General features: G+C 63.4%; 2 protein-coding genes across 2 annotated transcripts in view; one reads left to right on the top strand and one right to left on the bottom strand.

Moving 5' to 3' along the window:
- Positions 1-880: 880 nt before the first annotated feature.
- On the top strand, positions 881-8,956 carry CKMT1B (creatine kinase, mitochondrial 1B). Its single transcript, XM_010572336.1, has 9 exons — positions 881-900; positions 4,830-5,028; positions 5,463-5,558; positions 5,676-5,897; positions 6,430-6,515; positions 7,558-7,681; positions 7,863-7,997; positions 8,359-8,484; positions 8,706-8,956. The coding sequence occupies exons 1-9, from the start codon at positions 881-883 to the stop codon at positions 8,820-8,822; spliced, it is 1,125 nt and encodes a 374-aa protein (XP_010570638.1). The 3' UTR covers positions 8,823-8,956.
- Positions 8,957-9,339: 383 nt separating this feature from the next.
- The window catches only part of STRC (stereocilin), a 13,540-nt gene continuing 11,473 nt past the window's right edge, over positions 9,340-11,406 (bottom strand). Inside the window, exons 19-24 of the mRNA XM_010572335.1 lie at positions 10,942-11,145; positions 10,722-10,864; positions 10,432-10,580; positions 10,234-10,331; positions 9,877-10,024; positions 9,340-9,413 (exon numbers count right to left, since the gene is read on the bottom strand). Coding sequence (XP_010570637.1) covers positions 9,340-9,413; positions 9,877-10,024; positions 10,234-10,331; positions 10,432-10,580; positions 10,722-10,864; positions 10,942-11,145 — 816 coding nt within the window. The remainder of the gene's footprint in view (positions 9,414-9,876; positions 10,025-10,233; positions 10,332-10,431; positions 10,581-10,721; positions 10,865-10,941; positions 11,146-11,406) is intronic.

The raw sequence follows: 11,406 nt of genomic DNA, 5'->3' as shown, positions 1-11,406 counted from the left end.
GGGGGGGCGGGGGGCTGCCGGGGAGACAGGGCAGCATCCCCGGGCCAGCCAGCGCCGGTGAGGACGTGCCCCAGGCTCGGCCCAGTTGCCGCAGGAGCCGGGAAGACTTGCCAATGTCCTGGTGGGAACAGGACGGAGCAAAAGGGTTCATTTTCTCCTCCTGGCGCAACACCCAGGAGCTCCGTCTGCAAGAGCCGGTGTCAGAGCAGAGACAGAGGCTCCTCGGCAGCCCCTGGGGGCTGGCGGCAGCTCCTGGCCCGACCCCATCTGGCTGTACCAGCCTTCCCACGCGCCTGCCTTCGGGACAGGGACTTCTGTATTTAAAAGAAAAGGTTCCCTGGCAGGTCCTCGCTCTTCCATCTTAAGGGAGAACTGGGGGGGCCTGCAGGTGCTGGGCAGACAGCCCACAGCCTGCGGGTAAATTTTAGATGAAGTTGAGCCCTGAGATGTGCAACCAGGACTTCTGGGAGGTGGGCACGGAGCCGAGCCAGGCCAGACGGGCACATGCATGGCCGTGGCCTGGCTTAGGGGTGCTTTTGGGGTAATGCTGGCTCTGCGAGAGCTGCTGGCCCTATTTTCAAAACCTGTGCCTGATCCCTTAAGCCAGATAAGTGTCACAGCTGCAGAGCGGTGCTAAGGTTCAAGCTCCAGCTCGGAAGGTCTCATGTCACTCCCCCTTTGAACTGCTCTCTGCCAAGGGCTACCCTGGGGAGCCCGGCCAGGCCCCAAGAGGGCCAGGCGCTTTGCTGCTGCAGGTGGAGGCATTACCACTGCTCTGCTCACGGCCACTCGCCATAGCAAAAAGGAAACGGGGGCCCTGAGACCAGGAGAGGTGGAGGCGGGTCCTGCCTGGCGCCCATGCTGCCTGGCCCTAAGGAGCATGGAGGGCCAAGGTGCAAGGTGAGGGCTGGAGGCAGGAGCTGCCTGTGCCTCACAAGGACTAGGCAGGGTAGGGACAGGGCGGGGAGGGGAGAGGGATGTGGTGGCCACCGGCCGGTCCTTCCGCCTTGCACTGGCACCAGCTCCTTGGCCTGGCACGGCTCAGAGGCAGGTCAGGAAAGCGAGGAGCAGGTTTTCCTCCCCATCCTGATGCCAGCAGAGACTGTGCACAGTGAAGGAGTGGAGTGAGGAAGGAGGCAGCACATTACTGCTCCGAACACATGCAGCTGCTGTGATCCCTGCACCAAACACCGTGCAGTTAGAGAGTGGCACTGCACTGCATTGCAGGCTGAGAGCCCTGCTAGTGCAGAAAGCTGTGTGCCAAGAGCCAGCGCTGGGGCTCAGACATGCTGGGTTGGGCCATAGAAACGAGGGGGCAGAAATGGAGTGAGTTTGAAGAATGATAAAGGCTGGATGTTATTGTTTATTCACCTCCCCAGAGGGTTGTATTTTCAAGCTTTCTGAACAACTGCAGGGCCACAGACATCAGGTCTTCACCGAGTAAGGATGGTGAGGGAAAAACACCGGGACCTGTGAGACCTGCTGGCTGGCGTGAGAAAGGCAGGCACTCTGCTCGTGTCCTGCTCCTGCAGACAAGGGCACCGGGACCTGGGGAGACCTGGCCTGTCCCTGCTAAACCTGGACACACAAGTGTCCCCTTGCACACACAAAACACCAGCTGTGTCCTTGTTGTGGCTAGGGGCAGGGGCCAAGCTGGCCGTGCTGCAAAGGTGTTGCTGTGGCAGAATCGGTGGCTGGGGAAAAACAGCAGGTCAGAATGTTGATGCTGAAAACAGGGATGGGGCTGGGGGAACATCCAGGCACCATCTGTGGGAAGGAGGGGGCTGAAGTGAGTCTGGAGGAGGGGATGAAATCAAGGTAGGGGATGTGGCTGAGAAGCTCTAAAATGAGCTTCCTGGGAGGGTCTGTTCAACTGGGAATGGTTTTGTGACAGAGCTGACACTTGAAAAGAGCCTGGACAGAGCCCCAGGGGTGAGCAGCAGCATCCCACTCTGCAGGGGCAAGTCAACCTGCCTGGGGATTTTGCTCCTCTAGTCTTTAAGTTAAATAACAAGAGACATTGGCAACAGCCTTGAAGGATCTGAGTGGCACCCCACTCCACCGCAGTGCAAATGGCCATGCTGGGGGGGGCACCGCCCCCCCCCCCCCAGGGGAGATGTGGGCGCGGGTGTGCCTGCTGCCAAGGCCACGTTTGGATGGTCACGCTGGGGCTCCCTGCCAAAGCATCTCCACACAAAGCCCGAGCCCCCTCCTCCCTGCATAAACAAGCCGCATGCTCCACTGCCTGCAGCAACCTGCTGGCACACAGCTCCTCCCGCCCGCCACCACCACCGCACAGGGTCTGCACCACTCGCCCCACGCACGCCCACGCCTCTCCAGAGGCCACGTGCGGTAGGCCCTGCCACCAGCGTGGGCACCCGCAGTGGTGGTGACACCAGGAAGGGCGCTGGAGGCTGCTGGATTAGCGGTGAAGAGCCACGGAGAGACCCAGCGGCGGCCACTCCCAGAGAGGCTGTCCACTCAGTAGATGGACTAATAATACCTGCCAGGCGCTTACCAGGTCTCCTCCCAGGTGAAGCACCTCCTGGCGCAAGGGCAGAGAGGGCAGTTGCTGCAGGCAGCTGCACCCCGAGGTCACAGGCAGGACAGCAGCGCTGAGCTGCCTCATGGGACAGTGCGGGCGGTAACGAAGAGCCTGCGCTGAGTCGCGCTCCTGGCAGACATCCACCTTCCACTGAAGACACTTCCAGCCTCTGCGGCCGGGGGGGGGAGCCCACCCTATCGCTCAGCGCCGTGGCACTGGGAACAAAATATGGTGCTGAAAGGGTCATAATTTTAAAACCAGCTTTGGGGACCAAGATGAAGGCACCAAGGCAGCCTGAGTAAGGCCAAGTGCAGCGTCACCTTCATGCTTGTGGTAGAGGACACCTGGACACCCCGGAGAGCACGGTGGGGGCTGTTCTGGGGGAGGGTGCATTTGGACCAGGGGCTAAATCAGCACTGCAGCAGGCACAGACCCTGCAGGCAGAGGCAGGAGTCTCAGGGTTTTGGACTCTGAATGCCTCAGTGAAGGTGTGGACTGCCCATAGCAGACAGCATGCTTAAACCTACAGCAATCTTCTGCTTACTGGAAGTTAGCTTGCTTCCCTTAGCACCCTTTGCTGGCTCTCTGGATGTAGTTTGCTGCCACCAGGGTGGAAAGCTCAGCAGGCTGTGGTCCTGGCACACCAGGCAGCACTGGCCATGCTGGGGGCAGAGGAGGAACCTGTCCAAGTGTCCTATTCTGATCAGCAAATGCTTTTTACAAGACTGTGTCTCCCTGGGGAGACGTGGGTCAGTAGCCAGCTGACAGCAGGGGCAGGAGCAGAGGGGGAGGCTGCTGCAGGCTGCATCCCATATACAATGGGTCAGCCTCTGAACTGGAGCATCTCAACACAGCACAGATATGTGTGTGGGCTGGGGGAGCAGCCCTCAGCCTCCACAGCCTGGGAAGAGTTCCTGCCTGAAGCAAATGCCTCCTTGCACCGGTCCAGGCTAGAGCCGCCAGTGCTCCCCTACGCAGAGCAGACAATGTAAGCCCTACGTCCCTTTATTTCTGCAAAGCACAGGAAGCCACAAGCAGTAGCCGAGCTGTAGGCGAAGGGCCAACGCACATTCCTTGGCCTGCAGACACAGGGGAGGAGGTGGCAGCAGTGACAGCACTCTGCATTGCAGTATGGGGGCCGGGTGCTGACAGCTGGACCCAGCACCCTGTGCGGACGCTCAGCCCAGGAGCAGGACCTGAGCACCAGGAGGGTGCCAGGACTTGCTGCTGGTGATGGTGGCTGGCGGTTGCTCCCACCAACCTGGACCTGCACTAGCCCCAGCACCTCTGCTCCCACATGGACCTTCCCTGCAAGTTGTGCCACCCCCAAGGCAGCACCCCTCCAGGGAGAGGAGACAGGCATCCCCAGGGCTGCAGGACCCCCTCCAGCCACCAGCCAGGTGTTCTGGGCTGACAAGGGCCAGTCGTGTCCCACTAAGGCAACCGGAGGCACCACCTCCCAGCAGGAGGGATTTGTCCAAGGAGAGCATTGTTGGGGTCCTGCCCTGCCAGTCTCCCCTGTGAGCGCAGAACAAGCACAAAGCCTGGCTAAAGTGGGAATGAGGTCAGGGGACGGCCTCCCACTAAGCTGATTAGAGGAAAGCATCCCCCTAATACAATAAACTGCGTCAGAGCAGTGCGGTTCCCACCGGCTGCAGATCAGGGTCAGCCGATCTTCTGCCCCGCGGCATCCAGGGGGTGGAGGGACAGGGGTCAGGGTGCCTGACTGGGGCCCCGGGGTCAGACACACCATGGCCCCCGCAGGCAGCGTGCCCTGCTTCCCCCACTCACTGCACAGGCAGACTCCAGAGTGCTGGGCAGAAGGGGCAGCGGGAGCAGCCACCCTCCATTTGGGCTGGTGTCAGGGCAGCCCCAGGGAGAAGGGGAGCGAGACCTCCGCCTCCGCGGCCCGGCTGCTCTGGCAGCTCAGCGCACAGGCTCCCACCAGCTGCCTGTGCACTGGGGCTGACGTGGCTGCTGCTGCTCGCCCGGTACGGGGCTGATAAGGAGCCGCACCCTAACAACCAGTCCAGATTTGGTCATGCATTCTTGTCCTTGTGGCAATGTCAGCCCTTGGCTCAGGCTGCTCTCTGCCCTCGCTGTGTGATGCCCATAACTGCCTTCCTGCTCCTGGCTGGCCTTTGCTGGTGTGGACAAGCAGAGCAGCTTGACGTCCCTCCCCAGAGCTCCCCTGCCCATGCCTGTCCTGAGGGTCTCTGTGGGGCAAGGGCACGAGTGCTGGGGTCCCTGTCCCCAAAGGACTCATCAGTCTCTCTTCCCACAGCGCCGAGTACCCAGACCTGCGGAAGCATAACAACTGCATGGCCAGCAACTTGACACCAGCCATCTATGCCAGGCTCTGTGACAAAGCAACCCCAAATGGCTGGACCTTGGACCAGTGCATCCAGACGGGTGTCGACAACCCCGGCCACCCCTTCATCAAAACTGTGGGCATGGTAGCTGGTGATGAAGAAACCTATGAGGTGAGTGGTGGCTGGAGCCCTGCCATGCTCCGGGCTCTCCAGGGTGCCTGCAGCAGCCAGAGGAGTGCCGGTACCTGCAGGACATCCAGCAGCCTGGCATGTTACTGGCCACCTCCTCCTGCCCAGCCTGGGCAGCTGGAGAGGCCCCTTGGCTGGCCCCAGCATGTCCCTGTGGGGGAGAGGGCTCCTTCAGAGCAGCTGTTCTAGAGCCCTGCACCTCCTCCTCCTTGCCCCTGAACCCCCCGCTTGCCCAGGCAGTCTCAGCCCCATGGATTGCTATTGCATTGCAGGATGCATGGTGGCCCCCAGCCACCCTCTGCAGCCCCCCTGCTGCCACGTCCCCCACACTGGCAGCAGGACTGTGCCAAGCTCGTGACAGGGGCTTCGTTGGGCGCTGGGTCTGCAGTGCTGCACATCGTACCATTTGCTTCCAGGTGTTTGCTGACCTGTTTGACCCTGTGATTCAGGAGCGGCACAACGGATACAATCCCCGCACCATGAAGCACGTCACAGACCTGGACGCCACCAAGGTGTGCAAGCCAGGCAGCGGTGCTGCACACAGGGCCCCTTCCCCAGGCCTCAGGGGACAGGGCCGTGCCAGCACCAGTGCCGACCCATAAGCACACCATGGCTCCTGTCTGTTCCAGATAAAGTTTGGCCACTTCGATGAGCGCTACGTGCTCTCATCCCGGGTCCGGACTGGGCGCAGCATCCGCGGGCTGAGCCTGCCACCAGCCTGCACCCGTGCTGAGCGGCGAGAGGTGGAGAAGGTGGCCGTGGAGGCACTGAACGGCCTCACTGGAGACCTGGCAGGCCGGTACTACCGCCTCAGTGAGATGACGGAGAAGGAGCAACAGCAGCTTATTGATGTGAGTCAGTGCAGCTCCTGGCCAGCCACCCTGGGTGCCCACAGAGCAGAACCCCTTCCCCAGCATCACCTCTCCGGGAGGTTGTATCCTCCTTTCCCAGCCCCGCCGCCCTGTGGGACCAGGACCCCCTTCCCCAGTGAGGCCACCCTGCAGTGCAAAGGGTACTCACGGTGCTGCTCAGCCCTCCCGAGCCAGGGGAGGATGGAGCTTGCTGAACACAGCCCCAGCAGCTCACAGCCCCCTCTGGCCCTCGCCCCATGTCCCTGCCTGTGCCCAGGGGAAGGCAGGCTTGTAGGACATGGCCCATGCCCCACAGCCCCTGGTACAAGGGTGGGCTGTGCACCAGCAGCCTTCTCCCTCCCTGGCCAGGAAGGTAGGGACTCCTGCCCACAGGTGGAGATGGCAAGTGAGCTTGCCCTCCCTGGGACAGCTGTGGTGCATCACCTACATGGCAAGCTGGGACCAGTAAGACAGGGTGCCCTGGCACCAGCCACGCAGCCCTGGTGAGCCCACACACTCTGCCTCCCTCCAGGACCACTTCCTCTTCGACAAGCCGGTGTCCCCGCTCCTGACGGCAGCAGGGATGGCCCGGGACTGGCCCGACGCCCGAGGGATCTGGTGAGGATCTGCCCCGGCATCAGGGAGTCAGGAGGGCAGAAAGGCAGGGGATGCTTCTGCTCCGTTTGGCTGCCCCAGCCCCACCACCCGCGTTCCCCATGCTCACTGCACCACAGACGCCAGCACATGTGGCACCAGCACCCCTGGGCTGTGCTCATCCTGGGCTCTGTGGCCTGACCTGCGACCCCCTTGTGCACTGCAGTCAGCAGCCAGATGCTCCATACACAAACTACAGCATCCTCATAAGAACTGGGACTTTGGCGCCCACCCCTGCTGCCGATCACGCCCGCTTTCACCATCCTGCAGCACCTTGCACTCTAGGCTGCCAAAAACCTGCAACTGCCTTCTGCTCCCCAGGCAATCCCCAGCACTCCTCCTGGCTCTCTGCACGCTCTACATGCCCCCAAACTCACCCTGCCATGACTGCATCTTACTGCTCCCTCCCAGCATCTCTGCAGAGCCATGCAGCATCCCACGCAGCATCCCACGTGCCTGCAGAGTGACAGCCGGCACATGCACTCACTCGCCCACGCCACCCTCACTGGCACGGCACCTTTATAGCAGCCTCATGGAAAACACCCCCACAGCACACATGGTCCCCAGCTCCAGCAGCCCCCTAACCTAGCACCCCAACATGCACCCCACGCCTCACAGCCCCCTCCTGCTGCCTGCATGGTGCAGGAGCTGTGCTGCTGTCCCCAGCGTAGGCAGGGTTGCCACCACTCTGGCACTGCACTGCTCCTCCTGCAGTGCTTGCCTGTGCCCACGGCACTGGAGCCAGCATCCGTTGCCCGCAGCGGCTCATGTGGATGAACACTGGCCCATCTCCAGACACATCTCCTGGCTGTCTGCCTTGCTGCCAGGCTGTGCTTTGGCAATGCGCTCCCAGCCATGGGCGCAGGCAGAGCACCGGGACCGTGGGGCAGCACTGGCCCCATGGTCACAGGGGCAGAAGGGGCATGGCCGGGGCTGGCATGGGAGGCTGGGTGGGCACAGGGCCTCTGCTGGCCGCCAGCGCAGCCCAACAGTGCCCTGTCCCTAGGCACAACAATGAGAAGACCTTCCTGATCTGGATCAATGAGGAGGACCACACCCGCATCATCTCCATGGAGAAGGGTGGCAACATGAAGCGCGTCTTCGAGCGGTTCTGTCGGGGCCTGAAGGAGGTGAGCGTCCACCAGCCCCTGCTGTGCCAGCCCCGTGGACAGGCAAATAGGTGGACAGGGGCAAGCAGGGCCACTGCGGGGCTGGCCCTCTGTGCTTGGCCAGGGCTGGGTGGTGCTGCCATGCCAAGAGCTGGGCACCCCATGGCTGGGGGCTGAACAGCTGCTTGTGCCTCTAACCCAGGTGGAGCGGCTAATCCAGGAGCGAGGCTGGGAGTTCATGTGGAATGAGCGGCTGGGTTACATCCTGACCTGCCCCTCCAACCTGGGCACTGGGCTGCGAGCAGGAGTCCACATCAAGCTGCCGCTGCTCAGCAAGGTATTACCATGGCCAGTTTTGTGGGGAGCCAGGCCAGGGCTGTGGGGAGCCTTGGCTGCCAGGGCACAGGGAGCCCAGCCGTGCGAGAGGTGCAGTACTGCATGGCGCCCAGCCCTGGACCTCGCTCAGGTTCCCCCGGGAAGTGTATGGTCCAGCCCCCGCCTGCATCCACAACTGGAGGGGCCAGGGACCCAGGTGTTAACCTGGTTCTGCTCAGGGCAGGGCTCCCTGTGGGGATTATGAGCCTGGTGACAGAGTCCCATGAGCAGCAGGAGGGCTGCCCCAGGGAACAGTTGGCAGCAGAGCCCTGGCTCCCTTGCCGATGGTCCCACTGGGCGCTGACATCTTCTCTGGGCACCAGGACAGCCGCTTCCCTAAGATCCTGGAGAACCTCCGGCTACAGAAGCGTGGGACGGGTGGTGTGGACACCGCGGCTACTGGCAGCATCTTCGACATCTCCAACCTGGACCGGCTGGGGAAGTCAGAGGTGGGTGCTGGGCAGAGCTGCTTTTGGGGAGGGGCGTTCTGGAGTGCGTGTGCCTGACAGGCCCGCAACACCCAAACAGCTCTGGGGCCGTGTGCTGGGACCAGCACATGGGTGCTGGGAATGGCAGCGCCTTCCCTTCACGCAGTGGGGCCAGCCAGGTGCCTTGCTGGTGTGGCTCCCAGAACAGCCCCCGAGTCAGGATGCGTGTGCTTCTGGTGCAGGTGGAGCTGGTGCAGCTGGTGATAGATGGTGTGAATTACCTGATTGACTGTGAGCGGCGGCTGGAGAAGGGGCAGGACATCCGTATCCCCTCCCCAGTGCCACAGTTCCGGCACTGAGCTGGACCAAGGTAGCGCCAGCCCCACGGGACCCAGCTCCCCCCATAGCTTACACAATCTCTGTGCCCAGCATGTCGCTGTGTCCTGTTACCTGCAACGCGCCAGGCCAGACCCCATAAACATGCGCTGCTGTAGCTATGGCTCAGTCTCCTCCTTACCCCAGCACCCACCACCCCACCGATCTCCCCAGTGCCCTGTGTCCCTGCAGAGGGGCACCCACCCGGGTCTGGGTTTCCTGTGCCTTCCCTGAGCAGCCCTCCCCGGGATTTCCCTGAGCCACTGCTTCCCTGGGGAAAGGGCTTGGGGGGCTGCTGGGGCTGCCATGGTCTGAGGGGCCACAAGGGACTGCATGTGGGTAAGGAGCTGGGGCTGGGGGGCATCTTCCTGCAGGGTGCCAGGAGCTGCTGGGACAGTCAAAGCCAGGCAGGGAAAGGTGCTCTGGGGCCATGTGTCACTGCAGGCAGCCAGGGAGCAGAGCTCGTTGCTTATGCCCATCACAAGTTTATTACTGGGATGCTCACAGAAAGCAGCGGGTCAGGCAGAGGAGGAGAACCAAGCTGAAGCCAGACTGGGGCCTGTCTCCACTCCTGCCTGCAGGAGAGAAAGCACTGTCAGTGCTGAGCATGCCAGCACCGGCACTCCGTGGAAGGGTTCACGTGCTGGGAGCCCTCACAGAGCTCACAAGTGTGCACACAACCCCCCATATGCACAGTTCTGGGCAGGGACAGCACCCTCTGCTGCTGCCCCCAGAGCTGCCGTTCATGACATGGGTTTAGGGCAGGGGGTAGCAGCAGGGAGGACTCCGGGCAGAAGTGGGATGGGACTCGGCCGAGAGGGAGTATGAGCTGGGCAGGAAGCCAGGCCAGCCTCCCCGCGGGGTAGCGCTGCAGGCTCTGGGGCCAAACCCCTGCACAACCTGAGCCCTCCCAGCATCCCAGGGTGCCCATGCTGAGCCCGGTGGTGCAGAGCATGGACAAGGGGCAACCGGGCAGAGCTGCCCACGGCAGGCAGGCGGGGTGCTGCGTGGGGACAGAAGCCACCCAGCCACTCTCACCTTGGCTGTCCTGGGCAGCCTGTCCCTCATGCTGAGCACTGGCCAGGGCCTGGCACTGGGTGCTGCTGAGCCACTGGCGCTGCCCCAGGGTGACAGCCGCGGCCTGGGTGCTGGAGAGGGTGCGCAGCTGAGCTGGGCCAAACACCACCTGCGGGGAGAGGGCAGCCAGCCATGGCAATGCCCTGCACCAGCTCCTCAGTGCAGCCAGGACACATCCCACCTCCATGCCTCAGTGTCTGGTTTACGGGGCGTCCCACCACCCTGGCCCAGCCAGGAATCCCCCTTCCCCTGCATGCAGGGGGACAGTCCCATGTGTGCCCCAGCTGAGCGTGCCAGTGGACGATGCCAGGAACTCACTGCGAACTTGGGTGCCGGGACAGCAGCGATGGCCCGGGGCGTGAGGGCCCAGATCTGCTCAGGGACCAGTGCAGAGAGGACGATGTCGGGGAGCCCAGCTGGGTCACAGAGGGCAGGGTCAGGACGCTGTCCCTGGGCACAGGGGACAGCAGGACAGGCAGCAGCAACCGCAGGGCATGGCCCCGTCCCAGCCCTCACCTGCCAGCGTTCCGACCTCTGCGAAGATTTCGGGTCCCCAGGTGGCAGCCGGGCCGAAGGCAGCACTGGAGGTCAGGTGGGCAGCCAGCACCTCCACCTGCTGCTCCGTGCAGCGCAGGCTCAGCGAGCCCAGGAAAGGAGCAGCTTTGCTGTGGGGAGCAGGCAGCATCGGGTAGCCATGTGCTGGGCCCAGCACTGCTGTCTGTACCGAGGCAGCGGGTGGTGCCCACTCCTCTCCTCTTGGTCCCCGACCGGGGCTTGGCCCGCACTCCCCGTGGGCATACACCCACCTGAGCTCCTGGCTGTCCAGGCCCCGCAGCTCAGCTGCTGACAGCCCGCAGATCAGGTGCCCCAGTGCCACCAGCTCAGGCAGCCCCAGGTCCTGGGCGCTCACCCCACGCTGCCGCAGGAAGGCGGACACCACGGCCCGCATCTGGGGGAGAGCCCATCACGGGGACCATCCACCCCCTGTTCCCCCCCCCACCCCCACCCCTGCCCCCAGGGCTTCACCTGCTCGGGTGACCAGCTGTCCAGCTCCCCCAGGGCAGAGAGGGCCCCCCAGTCAGGAAGCAGCAGCTCCCGCAGCTCCGGCTCGCCCAGCTGGGTGGCCAGCCGGCCCAGGCGCAGGGTCTGGGCTGGCTCCAGCGTCCCGGTGCTGCCCCACAGCTGCAGCACCAGCAGCTCCACAAGTTGCCAGCAGCCCCCAACCCAGCGCTGCCAGGCAGCACCAGCATAGCCCCCCCATGGACAGCCCCCCAAGGCCAGCACATCTGCCCACAGACAGACCCCAAGGCCAGCACAGCCCCCCAAGGACAACCGCCACAAGGCCAGCACAGCCCGCCCACAGGCAGCCCCCCAAGGCCACCAAAGCCCCCCCAAGGACATTCCCCCCCCAGGCCAGCACAGCTCCCCACATCCAGCACCTCCCCTTCAGGGCCAGCACAGCCCACCCAGCCCGGCAGAGCCCCACCACCC

This window comes from Haliaeetus leucocephalus, unplaced genomic scaffold (assembly GCF_000737465.1).
Source record: "Haliaeetus leucocephalus isolate CR32 unplaced genomic scaffold, Haliaeetus_leucocephalus-4.0 Scaffold339, whole genome shotgun sequence".
NCBI lineage: Eukaryota > Metazoa > Chordata > Aves > Accipitriformes > Accipitridae > Haliaeetus > Haliaeetus leucocephalus.
Note: the sequence above shows the minus strand (reverse complement) of the source record. Positions and strands in the feature narration are given on the sequence as shown.